Raw genomic sequence first — 20,629 nt, forward strand, 5'->3', positions numbered from 1 at the left:
GGAGGTATAAAGGCAGCGGGGGGAACAGCCCCCTGCACGTAGACATGCATACATACACCTGCAATCAGTTTATTTTATTTTTTTAAAGGGGAGTTCTGAAAAGCTGGACTTGCAGACAGATTTCCCAAGTTTCTGAAGGTCTGGATTTGCTGAAGGCAAATTCAATTCCCTCTTGCTTTGGGCCTCAAAGAATTGTCCTCCTCACTCCTACAGCAACTTCTCAGTGAGACCTGCACCAAAGCCACCATTTCTGACTCTCGTCAGATGTGAACACACATCGGTTAGGTTTGTTGATACTTTTCTCATTAAACATTGTTCTGGATGTTCAACAGCTCATACACAGGTGAATGGCCTGTTGACACAAATAGCTAAATCCTATGGGATGTCTCCTTGGGGAGAGAACTGGATTTCAATGCCCATTTGCTGGGTATTAAGTGAAAGCACTTCTCCATTAGCATCTGCAGGTAGAGACAGAAGGTCTGGCAGACTGCAGGGGGAGGCTGTGCTCTGCTCTGGGCATCCAGGTGCTGCTCTCTGCCTTTGTTGGGCCAGACTCCATAGCTCAGGTTTATACTCACATCATGACCATCACATTGTTTTTTTCTACATTATTGAGAAGGGAATTAATTCCCAAGTACACTTTACTGTGTTTAGAGAGAAGTATCCAGAGATCATACATGAGAAATCCTTCACAATGAGCACCCTTAGAGCACCCTTAGAGCACCCAGGCTTTCACACAGTACCTACATTTCTAACAACCAACCATGAAGTCTCAAAACCTTTCAGCACCGCTTGCAGTCAAGTGAGTTGCAGTAGCTTGGAACTGAATTTGAGAATTAGCTTTGAGACTGCCTGTTTTCAAATGTGGAGCTTGTTTTCGACACCAATGACTTTGCAGAGGCAGAAAAAAGTTCAGCAAAGAAAAAAAAGTGAGAGTCAGTGTTCCCCACCACCACTTTGCCTTGGAAGTGCAAACTGAGTGTTCTCCATGGTCTTTATGGTTCAGGCAGCTGGTTGCTTCATAGATACACACAAGCAAAGCTTCCTGTTTCCTTGGGGGAAAAGAGGGTTGGCAAAGGATAAATAGGAAAGTTATGTCAAACAGAAAAAACAGGAAGTTGGAAAATCTCTAAGCAAGTCGCAGCTTTTTTTTGCTTCAAATGAAAAAAAGTCAAACAAAAGACACATCGACCCTCTCTCTGCCACCCCCACCCTCCACCATTCCAAAGGCAGACAAAGAAAACACATTATGGTTTATTCAGAACCCAGGTCATCCAGCAACATTAATGTGCAAAAGTAAATTGACAGCATTAGTCCCCGTGCAGCAGCAGATTTTAACCCCAAGCATGCATAGGAAAAGCAAGGGCAGGCAAAGAAAAGTGACACAGACAAGCCACAAGATATCACAGCCACCAGGGAACATGCAGTAGGGCATAGAGGGACGAGGAGTTATCAGCAATATGAACAGCACCCAGAAATGCCATGACTCTGAAAGACAGGAGAGCAGGGACCCTTCAAGGGGTGAAGTCTGTCAGCCTGGGATCACATCACAGTTCAAGCAGGTTTTCAATTCTGTTTCAGCTGGATTTTCCTGTTTGATCAAATACAAGCTCACAGCCCTCTTTGAAAACCATTTTGTCCCAGTATTTCTTAGCTTCTTTCTCTGCACATTCCATGTCCATGCCAGCACACAAAGATCAACCTTCAGCTGAAGGGATGCTGACTGCAAGGCCTTCCCTGCATTCGGGAGATGCTGCAGTGCAGTCTGGCACAGAAGTTCCTGCTTTTGGAATGACACTGGCTAGGATGCTATCCTCCCAAAACTAAGGCTCCGTGTGCTTGTACTGTACCAGCTTTCTGTTGATTTGGGAGTTGCTCTCCATTTAGCCAACTGGAAGAAGCTCAGGATCAGACTGGGCAGAGAATGCCTGTTAATGGCAACCTGTGCTTCAGCCCTCAGCTCTAATCACCTACTGACGATCAGCTGCAAATCTCTCTTCAGACAGGAAAGCTGTGCTTCCATTGCACACGAAGAACAGATGGGCTTGCCTACATTCTTTGTTAACACTCTCGTATTATTCCATCTATGCAGCTTTATTAACCATACACAAAGATTTCTTCACCATCTGGGGTGAAATGAAATAATAGCGACAGCACACAAACAACACCACACAATAGTTCAGGACAGCAACAAATCAAGGCTACAGGACTGCTCAGCTAATTCAAAAGGTGTTAGCCCAAGCTGCCTTCCTTCCATGAAGCCTTGCAGGGCTTGGTTCAAAGGTTTGGTTTCAACATCTGAAAGGCAGCATCAATCCATACCACAGTGGGCTGAGTGTTACCTTACAATTAGCATCAGTCCTGAAGTAGCCTTTTCCAGATGCCTCCCCTAATAGGGCATGCTCTCATCCAGGTGAAGCAGCTAGGGCTATAACATGCAAGATAAACACTGTGAATCAGTTAATACCCCTGTGCAGTGACTAGCCTTTGTCTGAAGCCATCAGAACCCACCTGACACTGGTTGCTAACCAGAAGGGTCTATGGCAGTTTCAGAGACCTGGCTTTCTACCCTCTTTCAGAGCAACAAGCAGGCAAGATAAGCCTTCTTACCAGACGTAGACATTTCTATTTAAATATTAAAGCCTTCCTTTTGTGGTTTTTTTTTTTCTTCCCAATATTACTATCACTAGATAGAGTAATTCAAGCAGTTATTTCTCACAGAGTCACTCATCTCCAGCATTTGCCTCTCCAGCCTCTCAGGCTAAATTTTATTACAGCCATTAGCTTCCTACAGCACCCTATCATCACTTTTTTTGTTGTTTTTGCAGGACATATTTTGGTTGCAACACTTTTGAATGGATCACCCATGGGTCCTCCACCACATCATGGGTTAAAACCTACAGAGCTCTGGCTGTCAAGCCGCTGACAGTATGACCCAATAACGCAGCTGAGATTCAATAGGTGGTGTTCTCATGCTTCTTCTCCCTACATCATCTACAGAGGACATCTTCTGTCAGACAATAGTGCCAAAGAAGTCAAAGCCATCAAATAGAACTCGTAAGAACAGGCTGAAATGGAGCCACTCTGCCCGGCCACAGCTGCTTGGCAACAGCAGCATCTTCACGAAATACAGCAGGCAGAGCTCGGGGCACAGGGATGTCTCCTTAGGGGAGGTGAGCTCCATGTTCCTAAGCACAACCAGGCCTCATCAGCTTAGCTCCCACACCAACTGAGCTCATATCACTTATCTTCCCTTCCTTCCCAATTTGAGGCTGTATGGATGGCGATTCTGCAAGAACAGAAATGTAATTTTCAAGGCTTCAAATAACGAGAGAAACAGCCCTTGCAACTCAGTTTCCCAGAATATGCTACTGCTGTGCCAGACAGATTTCTGGCCCCTTGCTCATAAATTTAACACAAATTAATTGCCACATCTGTCCTGATTTTCAGGAGGCACGTGGTGCCCCCTCCTGGACAAAGCTGGCCTGGGAGGCAAACCCACTGCTGCCCCAGCCCTATGCGATGTGCACCTGACACCCGTGGCACTTTCCCTTCCAAGTGCCCCCCGAGGCCTCACCTCGTACGCTTTGCAGTGCAAAAGGGAAAGCGTCCACTACCTCAACTGAGCACAGTCCATGGAGCGAGGTACCAGCAGGAGAGTGATGTAACAGGAGTCATGCATGGAAGAGCTTTTCTCCCTCAACTCTTTTGGGTCAGTATTCTGTTTACTCTGTGCATCTCCTGGAGAATAGCTTGTGCTTCAAGCTTGAATTGATTGTTGTTTTGTGCCCAGCACAGCACTCTGTAGGCAAGGTGAGGCCTGCTGATACTCATGCCATGAGGGGACGTAATTTTACTCCCTCTGGCTTCTTTCCCCATCTCCTACATAGAATTTTTAGGGAGGAGGTCCCAGCAAAAACAAGGAAGGAGTTCCAAAAATGCAGGGACTGGCACAGTAAAGGGCTTGTTCCACGCTGAGCTGAACACCACTGAGACACAGAGAGGAGAAGGGCACAGTACAGAGGAACCACTGGGTCCCAGCCCACGTCTCAGCCCAAGAGCCCATCACTAATGCCCACTGCTCCTGATCCACTGCTTCGAACCTGCACTGACGCCTGCAGCTGGCTGCTCTCCTTCAGAGCATCTTTGCATCCCTTCTCTCTCCCTCGGTTTGCCATCGGTCCTGTGGTGTGCGCAGAGAATCAGCACAAATGTGTGTGGGAAGGGGGTGGGCGTTGACCTTTCTTGGTGTTTTTAGTTTCTTTACCTTTTCGCTACACTTTCTGATGGTGGATGTGAGCTCACTCACTACCATATCCACACACTTCAGACTTGGCTCCTTCAACTTCTGCACCTGCTTTTTCACTATGGCTTCAAAAGCGAGGTCAGGCGTGAAGAGACCCGTTCTGCATGGCAGGGGCAGGGTGGGAGGAAGCAACAAGGAAGAAGAGAGCGAAGCAGAGAAAGAGCAGAGGAGGAAGGAAAGAAGGAAGGAGAAGGGAAAAGAGAGAAAACAAGGCAAAATGAGAAGTGAGATTTTGGTTCACTCCATTAGCTTACTGAACCAGGTGAGCATTGCTATGGGGCCTGTTCACTGCCAAGTATCAGGAGAGTCTACAGGCAAATGGATGTGGCAGAGGGAAGGAGGTGGAAGCAAGTGGGCTGGTGAAATGGTGAGCTGTGAAGAGCAAGATGAACGGATGGCAACCCCCAGGGATCAAAGGACCTCCTCCTGAAGAAAAGCTTGTTCAGATTTTAAGATACAGCTGCTTGCCACGATGAGCCACTGACTCTTTCCTACAGGCTCACCATGCTTCGTTTCCCCTTGTCTCAGGCATTTCCCTCTACTTCACACAGTGGTTATCCTTTCCATGTAATTCCAGGCCTGCACAGGAGCTAGGCTAAGACTCAAAGGTTTGTCATCTGCATCTTGTGCTGGCAGGAGGACTGAATGGAATGGATATGTCTCAGATTCAGATAAAACACTCCATTTACAGAGCATCATTTGCCCTACTAGCCTTCCTGGCAACAGATAACTCCTCAGTAAGACCAGATGTAGCCAATGCTTAGGAAATACAAACAAGCTACAGGGCCTGCACAGTTGTACAAAGCATGTCCTGCACCAGCCAACCTATGGCACCAGACCCAGTACAGGCCTGCTGAGGTTTATATGGGGGTATTCCATGGCACTGACACTGTATGAAGCGCTCTGTATCCTCAGGGGCTCCACTATGGCAGAGCAGAAAGACCACAAACTGCAGCTACAAAACAACACGTTATCTTCATTTGAGACTATTACTGCATCCAAAGATGTTTCTCCAACACATCCTTAACACGTTATAGCTTCTACCAGGTGCTCTCTGGGACACAATCTCAGTTACTTTTTTAGCACAGCATAATATAGTTATGAGTGCTTTCAGGGGGATGATGTGCCTTTGATATAGGAATGGAATCCTGCTCTTCCAAAGGTGCAGCTCTTAGTCAAACATGGGGTGCATACAGCTGACAATTCAGAGCTAATTATAAACACCACTCTATTTAAAATCAGTTACGTACCTCTTTGTATCCCTATAGACAACATCTGCAAAACCCCAAGCAACATCACTCTGATAACAGTCTTCAACATGCTATAGGAACAACAGTAATCTGCCTTTTAAGCAGCTAAGAGGTTTAGAGTACACCACAGGACTCAGCTTCGCCCAGCAGCCTCTCGAGCTGTCAGAGCAGCCCATTCAGAGCAAACCCGAGGTACTCCTGGAGCTCTGTTCACACCCTCAGACCTAGCAGCCATTCCTACATGTCCAGCAGCCTGCTAACCCAGCACTGTGTGCACCGCTCTGAAGGCCAGGCTCACAGGTCCTCACACAAACAAAAATCCACACAACCAAAAAAAATATATATATATAATAAATCACTGCCTTCATATACCTAAGTACCACCTGAATGATGATATTGTTTCCTGAAACAGAAAACCGTAACCATGACTACTAGCACACACAGCAACCAGCACTGCAGTCAGCCAAATTCTTAGCAGTGGGATCGATGCTAAAGCAGAACACTGATCCTCATTCCTCCTTCACATTCCCATGGTCTCTTCATCCCCCCCATCTCCCAGCCTGCTGTACCCACCACCTGATGACCGGAGGAACCTGCTGCTGTCAGAACAGACAGTCCCTTCACTGTCAGAATCATCAGTAAAGAAGGAACAAAAATGATGAAGAAAAGTGGGAAATGTATGGAAGGGGGCAAACACAGACAATGAGTGGGAGATTTTGAACAGTAACTGATGGATGAAGAACAATCCAAGACAAATTTCAGAGGGCACAAAAAGGAGAGCCCTTCTGATCCAGTTAGCAGGCAACTCTGGATACTTGGCAGCCTGAGGGCCTGTGCTTACCTGTCACCAGGCTCTAATGGCAATTTTCTGGGTGCTCCCCACAGTCACACACCCCAAGAAAGAATAGCAGGACAGAAAAAGAAAGCTCCTCCAGCACACTAGAAACCTGAGCAAACTCCCTGCGCCTGCTTTGCTCTTCCAGGCTGTCCCAGGGGCAAAGAGAGTGTCTGCATGCCTGAGCCCTTCTACAGCGGCTCCAGGCCCTAAGGGCTAGGCATCTCTGCAAGTGATGGCAGCTATCACCACTTGGGCACCTCTCCCCACCCTTGCAGGGACAAGGTAGCTCCAGACACTCCTGCAATGCCCATTTACCTGCACTTGAACAGCCCGTGGCGATTCCAGTCTCCAGTGCCCACGCTCCCATCCAAACTCGAGTGTCTTTTCACCAGCACCCAGCCCTGGCTGAAGCAGCAAGCCATGGCTGAGAGGAATGGCACATATCTTCCTATCTTGCTGCTTTTCAACCCCAGCCTCAGAAACAAAAGCTTCCGCATCCAGAGGGCAGAATTAAGGCAAGCTCCTTCCCCAAGCTCCAATAAATACCAACACGAATCCCAAATGATGAAGCCTGGAGCTCTCTTGAAGAGCCCAAAGGTGGATTGACTTTCCTAACTTGATCCTTCTCAGCCATGTGCTGCTCTTCCAGAACAGGATATGGACCAAGCCAACCAAAAACCAAGCCAAACACCACAGGAACGCTTCCCCACAACCACTGTAGCCTCTGAAGTTCAGCCCCACACACTTGGCCAGGAGCACTCTGCCCTGATACTAAAGGCTTGTTTGGGATTAACCCTCCTAATTCTAAGAGAGCAGAGGGAACAAAATTTAAATCCCAGTTTCCAGCTTGGAAAATTAACTCAATCTAAATTTAAGTCAAATGCAGCCCCATAAGAAATATCCATAGCTTAGGAAGGAATCAGGAGTCACATGCTTGGGACTGGAGGCACCGAGGGGACATCTCCAGTATCCCTCTGCTCTGAAGCATTCCAGGAACAAGCTCACTGCCCACGTTTCACAGTGCTTCCCTTTCTGTTTGGCTTGTTGGCTGGATCGTCCCAGGCTGGTACCGCTCAGGTCTAGTCATGCTGAGGAGGTGGTCAGAAACACCGAGTGCCGCTGCAGGCAAATCCCTGCCCCGGTCACAATGCTGTGCCGCAGCCAGAGAGAGGGGTGGAAGGTGCCAGCTCCATGCTGCCTCCAGTTACCTTCTTGGTGCACTGTCTAACGGTATTGATTAACTCCGAAATAACCATGTCCACGCATTTCAGGCAAGGCTCTTTAATCTTCTTCACCTGCTTTTTCACAATGGTCTCAAAGGCCATGTCGGGTGTGAAGAGACCGGTTCTAAACACCCAGGGTAGGGGACAAGACAAGGCAGGAGGGGGGGGAGAAGGGGCAAGGAGAACGTCAGGTTACACACGCATCTCAGACCAGGCACCACCACCACTGAAACCCCGCACACAGGGCTGGGAGCACCGTACCCCTCAGACCAGTCCTGGAGTCCAGAGAAAACAGGGATGCTTGGCACCTCCACAGAGGAGCACGGAAGGGCAAAATGGATCCCAGTTGGACAGCAGGCACCAGACCCCGGTCACCTTCCCAGGAACAGCAGGACTCAGGGTCTCAGGACTGCACTTTCTGGCAGTTAACCTTCACTGAGGGGGAATGCAACTGTGTTTGCTGACTGCGCCCTGGGACTCAATCCCTGGGGCTGCTGGGTCGGGCACTCTAATGCTCCCCCCTCAGATCTCCAGAGGAGGTGGTGCTCAAGGCCAGCAACTGTTTTGGATGTTGGTAAAAATGGAAGCATAATGTGAAAACCAATATTTAAAACTCAGTGAAGTAGCAGTATGGGCTTGCATCCCTCAGTCCTTTCTTATGTAGAAACAAAGAGGGAGAAAACTAGTCACCAAAGCCGTGTTACCTTTGAGGCTTCTGCAATTTTCACATGAAAACAGAAAGCAAGCTACTTCGTCCCTATTCCCAGATTCAAACAACCAGGGTGTCCAAGGAAGTTCTCTCCCTTGTGGCTGACCTACCGTACCTCTGAAGTCTTCAATTCCACTGGGAAGGTCTAGAGGTATTTACAAGACTATGCAGCCAGTGGTCTGCCTAGTGCATGATACGTGCCTGATACCATGGATGTTCTTGATGGCATAGCTGATCTCCCGTCGCAGCTCCTTCTCATCAAACTCCATCTGCACCAAGAGAGTTTTTAATCAGAAACAGGCTGATGTTTGCACAACTCCAGCACACGGAACTTTAAAGAGGTCCCACACCAGTATCATGTGACAGGTGAATGTTAGCCTAGATGTTGGATGCAGAGTCCAGCCATAAAGCTAGCATTGCCAAAGCAGACATCCTGGACAAAAATGAACAGATAAGAATAGCTAAGGGCCTGCATTTACAGGTGCCAACCACCCAGCAGCTCCCAAGGAACTACTTAGAGATAAAGCAATAGGATTGAAGCACTAGATTGCTTTCCAAAACAAACTGTTTTGTCTCCTGAGGCTTAATGTGAGGTCTTGGCAGCTGCTTTCCAGCAAACACCTCCAAGAGATTTAAAATTCACATACAGAATTGCATCATCTAATACAAGGCAGGCTCTTGTATTACACTAATGAGGAATTTAAATGAAAATGGAAACAGCAAAGTGCAGAAGATGGGGGAATATTTTGGCTCTTAATGTTTCCAAACAGACAATAAAAGTTCTTTTCTATCACTTCTGATCAGGTTGGTATATTTGGCCACTCAGGAAACCTCATTCATAGAATGGGTTGAAAAGGACCTCAAAGATCATTTAGTTTCAACCTCCCTGCCATGGGCAGGGCTGCCAGCCACTAGACCAGGCTGCCCAGAGTATTATGAGAAGGTTCCAACAACAGAAACAACCAGAAGTAAAAATAAGGTGACAACATCAACTACTGAAAGTCAAAAGAGAGGGAAAATAGATGGTGAAACATGTAAAAAGTAGCAAGAAAACAGGAAGGAAAAGGGGAAAATTAGCAAGAAAGGAGAGAAAGAGGATCTCGGCATACAGAGAAACAGTACCTTCACCAGCTCAAAGGGAAAACGTTCATGGAAGATGCGGTTAATCCTGGCTCCTCCTGACAGCTCATAGGTATCAATTTGGTCTCCAGAGCCTTCAATGCGTTTCTCAAAGTCCACAGCAAACTGCTGGACCATCCTAAACAAAGACAGAAAGCAGGAAGTAGAAGACACAGCTAGGCAGTCTTTCCCAGGGAGGGACGCGCAGTGAAGGCCACTCACTGAAGCAGAGCTTTGGTCTTGCGAGCCGGGTCGTCAGGACGAAAGTTCTTGTACTCCTCCACCTCCTTCTCAATGGAGAGAAGCTGGCTCTGCAGCTTGTTCCGCAGCCCTGGCAGGGTGTCACGGATGTGGTTGGTCAATTGCTGTAAGGGAAGAAGGTTTACGATGAAACTGGGAGAAGTTTTCTACGTCGCTATCCCAGAATAAAGGGCACAGTGGGCAGCAGTTCTCAACTGGTGATGGTACCTGGTTCAATACTTTCTGCAGGTAGGGGGTTCCCATACGATCAGCCATGTGTCTGTAGGCTGGGTGGGAGAGAAAGAACTTTCTCTCTGCAGCCAGAGCTGCCTGAATGTCCTTCTTGCCATCAATGTCCTTCTGACTTCTGTTGACTACACCAATGTAACCTGCAGGAATGGGATTAAAGATCAGGCGGTTGCAAGGATGAAAATGCAAGTGGGGCTCAGGCTGAGAAGGAAGCTATCCAGGAAGCAACACTGCAAATGGGACATTTCAAGGGAAATATGTTAGGGACCAAGCAGAAGAGTTTAAAACTGGAATTGCCTCTGTGTGACTCAGGGTCTGGAACTCTGGTATGCAGAACAGAAATGTCACTATGCAATTGAGCATTAGCTTATTGATTACTGTTCCCCCAGTCACAAAGAACACCCTATTTCCATTCAAACTTTTCCTTTCGCATCCTTAGGACAGGTATTTCATTATGGCTATGCACAGCAACCAGCACAGGCCAGTGTGATTTCACATGACGCACTACAGTAATCTCATCAAATAAGAGAACTGGGGGGGAGGAAGTATCCCATTTTTGCAGCTTGCCTGCAATGAAGAAAGTAAAGGTGAGAGCATGGGGTTATGCTTCTGCTAGCACTACCTATGAAGATACAAAAGCCTAAAAGTTACTTTTTTTTAAGTATCACTTGTGCCTATTCCTCAGCTTCTCAATTCCAGCTTGGAACAAAGATGGCTTAAGAACACATCATGACAGATGTTCCAGGAACACTGAAGAAAAGGAATGAGACAAAGATACCTTATACAAGAAAAATGAAGGAAGATCATGCACAAAGCGTGAGGAAACGTACCTCTGCGAAGAGGAAGTAATTTATTCTCTAATACATCTCTAGCATCAGTTCCCTCGTCCATAAGATCCAGCTTAGTGATGACTCCAATGGTGCGTTGCCCTTAATAAAAAATAGTAGAATATGAACATACCTGATCAAGTAAATAACTGTGTAATACCTTCCTTTGTTCAGAAGGCTTACAGATTGCCCAGCTTGGCTACTCAAGGGCTCTTGAGCTCAAATGTCACAGTTCCCATAAGAGCCAAGAGGTCACAACAGCAGAACAGGTAACAGAGGTCAGTTCTCAGCCATACCCTGTTCAAACACTCATGTGTTTTACCACAGAGATGGATTTTAGGGAAGATTTTCCTACTTTTCTCCAGACAGAACACAGATGACCAAAGTGAAGGGAGGGAAGCCCTCAACCTCTTCAGAAACAGGGCTCAAAATAAAGAAATGGGGAATAATACAATTTCTATTAGAGTAGCTACTAATGCTCAAAGCCACCTCTCAGAAGGGCATACGTTGTGAAAATACCACCTAAGACAATGGACAGGAGACTAAAAATGCTGAGTAATCACAGCCTGGAGAATCAGGCTGCTGGTTAGTAATGCCACACTAAAACAAGAGATTTACCTTGAGGATCCACCTCCTTCGCAACCTTCAGGGCATCAGAATTGGCCAAATCAGAGTTGGCTGGGGATACTGCCAGGATGAGGCAATTCTCTTTGGTGACAAACTGCATGAGCATATCTCGGATCTGGAACTCGATGTCAGGGGGCTGATCCCCCACCGGGACTTTGGTCATGCCTGGGAGATCCACCAACGTCAGGTTCAGGACTACACACAGGAAGCAGGAGACAGCACAAGTGAGTGTTAAGGTTGGAATGTTCTGGTCTATAAGGAACGTTCATAGCTTCAGTGTATGCTTTTGTTATGCCTAAAGTTTTTCAGTTCCTTTTTGTTAAAGTTGAGCAAGAACTATTTGCTAACCGTTATTAGTTGTATTGTCAGTGATTCATTTCCCCAAAGAACAGAGAGACTGCAGGTCTTTATAGGAAGGTCCACACTGATGCAATAAAGTCTTTTAAGACAGAAGTTTCTGCACAGGCATCAGTTGTCTCTAATAGTCCTGCTTCTAACCAGATACTTCAACTGGCAGGCAAACCCTTCTAGAAACATGGCAGAGACTGGCAGTGTGATGCACCATAGCCCAGGCATGTGGGGATTTAAGTCAAAAACATACATTCACATTCCATTTCATCTTCGTTCTGTATTTACATTATGACAGAACAGCAATCTGCCTCATCTATCCTCTGACTTCAGAGACTGCATTAAGACTCACCATGAGGAGAATAGACTCTGAGGTTGATGGGCACTGGGGAAATCCCTTTGTTGGAGCCAGTAACACGATCCGTTTCAGCCTCAATCTCCAAACGGATCTCCTCAAAGTCTGTGAATTTCTTTCCTTTGCAGTGCAGGAATTCTCCATATTCTGTTGGCACAGAAGCAGAGAGTCAGAAACAGTCACACGAGTGGGAAAAAAAAAACACCTCACAGCCAGAAGTTTAATAAAATGCCCTGGATTGAAAAGAAACACAAGAACAGCTGAAGGGATGCAGTGTGGTAATGAAGGGTCTTTCTCCCTAGATCCTATGTGGTTGACAAAGAAATTACTGCAGCCACGGTTGTAACAACATCTGAGAGAATCTATAAGCCCAAAACCTTCCCAGTCCAGCTCTGGTCTCAGAGTTTGCATCCTCATTCTTGTTCATTCAAAAAATAACCTAAGACTTTATTGATATGAAGCAAGCTTAACACAAACCTGCAACTTCCACAGATGGACTGGGAAGTACCTTTGTATTCACAAGAACTTGGAGCAGCTCTGTATTAAAGTAGTAGGAGTAAATAACAGTTGCATGACATGATGAGAACTGACTCAAGGGAGTCTCTAACTAGCAAAAAAACCCTTCTGGCATGGTTTTGAATTGCTTGGTGGGTTTTTACATTCGTTTTGGTAAGGCTTTTTTAGTCTTTGAATACATTAGCCAATTCAAGAACCCTCCATTTCAAGTGAAAAATCCTCACAAGTCAAGTTGTTTCCTTACTGTAGACTGGGGGACTGTAGTAAACAGGTTGGGTCCACCTGACAGGGGAGGAAGAACACCCTGAAACAGTCACTTGCCAACTCCTCAATGAGATCTCGTGCTTGAAGGCAACAGTAATGAAGGCGCTCCGCAAGCAGCAGCCAAAGTAGTGAACAGCCCTCAACTCCAGTACAGAACTCTGCAGGAATTCCTGTTCAGATCCCAGCGTTCTCATACTTGATTTGAAGTGCACTAGAATCATCCCACCCACTTATTTCAGGGGCTATAAGCAAGTTCCTCTAGTTTTTGGGTCAAAAGAGTCACAGCTGCACAGACAAAGGAAAATCATGACGAGTGTCTTCATGAAACGCTGCTTAATTCAAACAAAACAACCGAGAAGTGCTCTCTTCCTGAACACTTCATGCATCAGATGTCGAGCAGCGCCCCGATGAAATAAGACCTGTCAGGATTAGGATGGGAAGCCAGCAGCAACCACAGACACACGCTGCATACCTGTGCTGGCGTTCACCAGCTGCAGGACCAGAGGCCGCCTGGTCACGATGCCAGAGCCACGTGGCAGAAAGTCCCTGAAACGAAAGAGGAAATTTCAGATGAATGGGCGATCGTTTCCTTCCCTGTCCACGGCTCTTCTGTTTCTATGAGCACTCGTGGGTCCCAGCAAGGCACACATAGAGTCTAAGGCACAAAAGACCAAGTGCCCTTCCCCAAGGAAGACGGGCCATTCTGAAGAAGCCCACGCTCACAGCACGCTCCCACTCTTCCAGTTCAGGCTCTTTCAGATGAAGTTCCAGGCTAACAGGAAAGACCAATTAATACCATTATATGTATGCTGGAAAATAATCTCTATGGCACCAGGCTGAGAAATTGAAGCAGAGACTGAAAACTACTGTGCCTTCTTTTGACAAAATACAATTACCTCAGCTACAACAAACTCACCCACACTTTGGGGTGTCACAGGACACTGCTGTTACAGCATGCAAACAGTGCATCACCTATTTGAAACAGAACAGATAGCAGTCAAAGGTTTGCTTCCACTCAGGGCTTCTCCCAACTAAGGAAATGCAAGTATTGCCAAGGAGAAGCAGCCTCCTAAATTGACAAGAACCCAAAAGTTACTGTTCTCCATGTCATTTCAAAGGAAGGAAGCCTTCTGTTACCCCTTCCCTAATGCTGACTTCACACCTGCAGGCGACAAGCTCTCCTTTGCTTTTTCTTTTTTCAAACCCCCCTGGCTTTCAGCAAAGCCAAGCACGCTCAGCACATCTGATGACCTTGCCAGTCTGTGGCCTGGTTTCCAAGTACTCAGCTGATTCGTGTGTCTCTTCACAAGTCACCATGAACGCGATTGATTTGCTTCCCTAGCTACTGGAGAAGCACAGCTTCAGAACGTGCTGTCGGGCATGGATGTCACCGCTCTGCCTGCATTGCTTGCACCCTGGCACAGCCCTCCCTCTACTGATGGTGTGACAGTGCCTAACTTTGCCAATTCAGTAGTAACTGTAGGAAAAGAAATCCACGCTCCTCAGTGTTCTGCACCATGGCCTTACCCTGCACAGCCTTAATACTGACAATGGAAATGAAGATGAGGAAGGAGCTTTTGTGTTGTAATACATCAGGCAGTGAGCAGACTTGATTTCAGCCTCTGGTTTCAGCACTGATTGCTCACGTAAACCTGCAAGGAAGTAGGAAAGCACGTGCATTTCCCTCGTCCTCAGCTCTAAACTGAGTACTATAAAAGGATGCAGTCATTTCAAGTGAAAGGAGAGCAAGGAGCATCCTACAACCTCTGATGTTTCAAGCATTTCTCCTGCAAGTCACTAAGCTTACTGCAAAGTGACCTCTGATAAAACTCTACCACAAACTGTAACCCGTTCTCATTATTTCAGACTTCCAGAAACATAAGGAGTTAACTGGGATCTTTCATTTATTTTTCAAATAAATACAGCTCTGTTTTTTTCCATTCTAGCGGGATTAATCCTGGAATCTTTGAGGCATTGCATCATTCAGGCAGTTTTCTGCTGTCTCAGCTCCATTCCTATGGATGTCTGTGGTCAATATGTGACAAAGTCCTACTCTTGCATCAGTTCTTTTAGAACAAATCCAAGCTGCGCTGATTTATTGTTACTTTACTGTAGGTAAGAAAAAAGCATAGTTATACTGCAAATTTGATTTCTTCTGCACTAAGGCACTACTCTAGCTACTGAGCTCCAGCTTGCAGCATTACATTCCACCTCACTGTAGGAAAAGCACTACTTGCATTTGTAAGAATGAGTCCTTTAGGAATTAAGACCCCCCTGATGATGTGCTCCACGTTTTCCCAAAGCTTTCTGCTTTGGTCCCAAACCTGATTTCTCTGTGGTTTTTGTCACAGCTCCAAGCAAAGGTGAATGAGAAAACCTCTGCAACATCCAGATCCTGGCATCAGAGGAAACTGAAACCACACACTGCACCAACCGAGTGCCTTCCAGGCTACTGCAAGGTAAAAAAAACAACAACATCCTCACAAAAGACACAACACTAAAAAATAAAGAGGATTTGAAAAAGTCAGAGTCATTTTTCAGTCAGCTTTCCTCTGAACAGCAGAAGAGATACCAGGAGTACCTCTAACAGAACAGTGACCATGAAGCCAACGTTTCTGCTTGTTATCAACCCCATCCTTTGACATACTAACCGACTACATTTTAACTACGTATTTCCCTTTGTAGAGTCATTCATCCCACAGCTGTACACTGTTTAAGTTCAACCTTTACATAACGATGTTACCAATGGAATTTTCCCTCAGTTTCTCACCATGCAGAATTCCATACTATCCAGTTTTGGGAGCCTGGGCTTGCCGACCTGCAGCATTATAACACTGCAGTTATGTTAAAGTCAGTCAGTAGAAATATACACACAGTTCTTTCAGGAATAAAGCCACATTGCTCCTCCTCCAGGAAGTCTCTCTTCCCAGTGAAACTCAAGCTTAATTACCCAAACCCGTAACAATCAGCTAAATGAGTTTTCTTAGGGCTTACATTCTGAACGTGCACAGTTTGATCCCTTATATAAGAAAACTAAGGTGTTCTTACCCACAAGCTACTGAGACATACATACAGTTCAGCTTCCAGGTTTTCCCCACACTCAACCTATAGGAGCTCCAGCCAAAAAGCTTTACAGGCATTCACAGCCATCATCCCATCACATCCATATTCTTTCTCATTTTATTCCCCATCCTTTCTCTTTGCAGTCTCTGGAACAAACCCTTCCATCCTCCTGCTCAGGCTAAGCCTTGCAGATCAGACTCTTAAAAAGCACAGATCCATAAACTCTATTGCCTGATTGGGTGCCAGGAGAGCACGCTGTACAGCAGCCTTGCTTGCCCCCTTGCAGCAGGCACAATAAACTGCTGCTTGTAAACAAACTATAACAAAGCATATGGGGCACAGACAGCACACACAGCCCAGGGTTTTGAGTCCTTTCAGCAGCCAGGAGAATGGATTTCTCCTGAAAGAGCAGCACCAAGTGATGAAGTGAAGCCAGACTCAGGAGAGGGATACATGAGAGGACATGCCAGCTGACTTGGGCACATGAGAGCAGAAGGGTTAGATAAAGCAGCTTGTTCCATTCCAGCAAGGAGACATACAGCAGGAAAGCTGGGAGTGGGGAGGGGAAAGATGGAACGCTTCTTTGGAGATAACATGCTGCAGAACTGGAATGATGAGGGCAGCAGGGACTTCCCTACCAGAATAAGGCAGCCTCCATCACAGCACCAAGAGCAGCCCTGCTTCATATACCACTATACAAGATGCCATGCCTGAAACTCATTAGGCTACCAGTACCAATTGTTTGCCATTTACTTTGCATCTTAAGAAGGAAAAGCTTACTTTATTTTCCTGTTTTCTTCCTAACATGCAGGGATGATGTGATAGCATTTTCTTTTCCTGTGCCTTTAAGGCAATAACATCATCCTGTTCCACTTCCCAGTGCTAAGTTCCACCCAGGATGAATAATAAAGTAGCAACTAAAACCGAGGCAGAAATGCTGCATTTAGGAAATAAACGCTTGATCTGCTTATCTTCCATTTAGGTACAGACTTGAAAATCCTCCTTAAGACACTGAGGTATCACTTGTAAGCATTTTAGCTGGGCTCAACGAGCTCCATTCCCCAAACTGACACTTACTGGAAGACTTCAGTGCATACACTTCATGCTCCCGGTAGCTAAATTCTGGTCTGACTGGCAATACATCTCCCCTCTAAACCAGGGCACAGAAAGAAATGAAGATGCAAATCTGACAGGTCTCGGGCTGAAAGTGTTCAATAAGGGAACAGACCTGAGAAGATGCTCACTGTTCTATTATGCACTGCTCATCTCTGAAGTACAAATTGCATATGCTCTCAACTGGCTCCAGAGGTACCTCGGGGCAAACCCAATCACATCATCCCTTGCAGTCTTATTTCTATTTTAGTACACAGAGCTGCATTAAAGTACAGATTTGGGCTGAAAACTGTATTAGTAATACAGTAGTCAGAAAAACCACCTGAGGGACAGAAAGCAATCGAGCAGCTACTCCACAGCAACACTTGGACAAACCCCGAACACACAGATTCTCAAACATTAAGGCAGTCTGAATGTCATGTAATAAATATTTATTATGGAGGCAACAAGGTCTGAGGCTTCCATACTAGTTTTTTAAATTAAAGCCAGGCAATCTATATGATAATCCTCCATGCATGAGGTATCTCGGCATCCTACAGAACAAAAAGGTGCTATTAATGACAGAACAAGCAGATATTCATCAAGTTCCAAGGTTCATTAGGTGACTCACATGGCACGGAGCATCAGAATTTACAGGTAACGAGGATCAAAGATATTGATAAGACACAGGAGGGGACCAAATTGCTTGTGGCATTAAATATAGATTAGAATCAAAAAGAACTGATAAATCATAAATAACAGATGGTAGCAACAGAAGGCCCTGGCAGTCCATAAAGGAAGCAAGTCCATATTACTGTCCTTTCCTCCACGTGGAAGACAGACTCAATGGTTCTACCACCACTTGCTTTATCCTCCTGCGGGGATGCTGGGAAGATGTCTGTAGAGAGCTCAAATACAAAACTAATTCTGATCCAGATCCACCAATACAGCATTCATGTAGTTTGTTGTCAGTCCTTTGAGATTCTTGGATTAGAATGCACTAGAGAAGGTAAAGCCCCAATTAAAAAAAAAACAAAGCAGCAGCTTATGAAGACATAACAGGAGTCCAAATAACAAGAGAATGAACACCATCTGATCATTTAATTTCCATTTGATTTCTTAGTAAACATCTGCAGACAAGGTTATTAAAGGATGTGATTAATCTCCAGTTCAGATTATTTCTTTCAGACAATTAAGACTCACACAGTACCCACAGTTTCACATGGCTCTTCCTGGCTTTTAAATCCAGTATTTGTTATTTCCTGTGTTACGGTGGCACTGAGGGATAACAATTCAATCATAACTTCATTGCACAAAGCAGTGCATCAATTCACAGCATGAAATACAGCTTCTATCCCTATGGATTTCACTGTCTGGCCACACAGATCACAGACACTCCTGCTCAGGCCTAGCACCAGCTTCATGTCCTCCATCAGGTCTTAGAGTTGATCACTTACACACCCAGATCAAGATTCCTTCATTAACACCCCAGCACAACACATGACGAGCATCCCGGGGTCATCAGGACCTCTGACTGATGGCTTTTCTGGTAATGGCACTGGATGGCAACACACACATCCTGATGCAGGCTGCATTTCACCAACTGCTTGCAAATCTCCCCAAGCAGCACTTCATCTTGAAGCACAACTCTACTTTCAAGCATTCTTACTCCACCATGTCTTAAAGGAAACCTTACAACTCCTATGCAACACACTGCCCACTGAATACCTGTAGGGCTAAAGACATCCACTATTAACCTCACTGACTGCTAGAATGCCTCAGAAATGGCAGCAGCTTTCCACTTACAGAAACACTTAAGCCTGGGGCTCCTTTGTGATGGACTTTGCTTAGGCTGACCAGAAGGCAGAAGCTTAAGACAGGACCTGCCCTTGGGAGCACCTTCCTGGCCTGATCCTTTGAGTGCCTTGGAAACACGTGCCCAAGCAACACCGTAACTTGTCATAAACCCACATGTGGGGCAACAGCATGGACAACTGTTCCATCCTCTGCCACCCGGTCCATTAGGGGAAGGCTGCCTTACAGATTCAGTCTTTCCTGCCATCACTGTGCCCTTTACGAGCTCTTACCTTTCCCAGACAGAAGTGCTATTCAAACAAAAATGCTGGATTGTCCAACACAACCAGCAAGAGTTCAAAAGCAGGTGCATCACAAACAGAACTACCCATCAACCTGCTGTCTTAACAACGCTTTCCTGTACATTTAGCTTTCACTCTTCCTTTACACTACATTGTGCAAACCTAGAGAGGAGTCCTACAGAAACTGTAATCATGCATTAGATCCCATTCCTAAGCAGCCACATCCTTTTTGGTAAGGTTAGCACTTTTAGTCTCAGAGATTTAAGCCAGGGGATGTGTTATTTATCTGCCAATCTCTGCAGCAGACTGAGAGTCTAGTCTTGACCTTTAGTGAAAGAAAGCAAATCTACAGGCAGTTGATGTAATGCAAGTATTTCTTAAGAGCATAATTGACATTTGTCACACAATGGGTATATATAGAAATAAACATCTATTGTAACCCCCACACATTCTATCATACTGGCAACGTTATTGTACACAATAATTCATTATTCAAGAAAACAATTGTGAAAAATAAAGGTCATGCAATAGTTCATGTGTCATCACAATATATACGTTAACAGAAGAGAAGGCTTCCCACTGCCTTGTACCTTGAGATCCTATTTACAGCAGTGCAAAGGGAGGTTAACACTATTGTGCTGACTTACAGTACTTGCAGTTGCTTTAAGAAATCCTAGCTTTTCAGCAGCATCCCCACCACTGAGCCACTTCTCCCCACACAGCAATCCAGGCCAGCAGGCAGGAAGGGCTGAGCAGCCCTCTCCACATTTTGCTGTATACCAGGTGAGCTCCAAGGGACTGCATGGTTGGCTGGGTGAAACCTGACATACAGCAAGCCCAGAAAGTCAAATCCCTGCCCTCACAAACAAGCACAGTGGTGAGTTTTGTCTCCCTCACGGCAGGGACTAAGTGCCAGAAGGACAGCAGACAGGCTTCCATCTCATCATGGGACACAGCACAGCCGCCCAGCTATTGATTTAGATATGCAGAGACAACAATCCTGCTCTGTGCCACGTCATCATCTGGAGAAAAAGTGTGCAAAAAAAGACCCACAAACCCAAAACACATCTTTCCTACAGAACAAAGCCACGGGTACTGAAATAGACTGTGCCACTTGGGAGCCTCTGGGAGAACACACGTGCCTTGAGCAGAAGTATCAATTAGAAATGGGTTTCACCACACAGAAGACTTTTCTTGAGCCAAACGTGGGCTGAGGGAGCTCAGACAACACAACAGGAGATAGGCTCTGAACAAACGCTCCCCCGTGCCACTGATATTTCAGCGCTGGTGGCTGGGTTCAGCCCTGAATGTGCTCAAGCGAAAAAGGAAATCGCACAGTAATTACAAGAACATTTGCTTTGAAGAGGCTCTCTCCCTTGCCACCCCCTGCCCCCCTCCATCCCTTCCAGAGGACACCAAATTCACCCTCTCTGGTTTATCTGACTGCGCAGACCAGTTCCCAAGACTCACTGCAATTACTGCCTTTTTCATTCATTGCTTTCCACAT

General features: G+C 45.9%; 1 protein-coding gene across 22 annotated transcripts in view; it reads right to left on the reverse strand.

Annotated features, from left to right (window-relative positions):
• Window positions 1-20,629, reverse strand: part of DNM1 (dynamin 1) — a 59,495-nt gene that overhangs the window by 26,095 nt on the left and 12,771 nt on the right. For 18 of the 22 annotated variants that reach the window (XR_008202954.1, XR_008202952.1, XR_008202950.1 and 15 more), the window contains exons 2-10: window positions 13,344-13,417; window positions 12,089-12,238; window positions 11,380-11,583; window positions 10,765-10,863; window positions 9,914-10,074; window positions 9,668-9,810; window positions 9,449-9,584; window positions 8,528-8,595; window positions 7,603-7,741 (exon numbers count right to left, since the gene is read on the reverse strand). Coding sequence is in view for 12 of the 22 variants with exons in the window: in XM_052669382.1 (XP_052525342.1) it covers window positions 7,603-7,741; window positions 8,528-8,595; window positions 9,449-9,584; window positions 9,668-9,810; window positions 9,914-10,074; window positions 10,765-10,863; window positions 11,380-11,583; window positions 12,089-12,238; window positions 13,344-13,417 (1,174 nt within the window). In the remaining 10 variants the exon portion in view is untranslated. Of the gene's footprint in view, window positions 1-4,267; window positions 4,407-7,602; window positions 7,742-8,527; window positions 8,596-9,448; window positions 9,585-9,667; window positions 9,811-9,913; window positions 10,075-10,764; window positions 10,864-11,379; window positions 11,584-12,088; window positions 12,239-13,343; window positions 13,418-20,629 lie in introns of all 22 variants that reach the window. The other 4 variants (XM_052669384.1, XM_052669385.1, XM_052669379.1 and 1 more) reach the window with 1 other exon arrangement.

This window comes from Tympanuchus pallidicinctus, unplaced genomic scaffold (genome assembly GCF_026119805.1).
Source record: "Tympanuchus pallidicinctus isolate F22 unplaced genomic scaffold, pur_lepc_1.0 scaffold8, whole genome shotgun sequence".
NCBI lineage: Eukaryota > Metazoa > Chordata > Aves > Galliformes > Phasianidae > Tympanuchus > Tympanuchus pallidicinctus.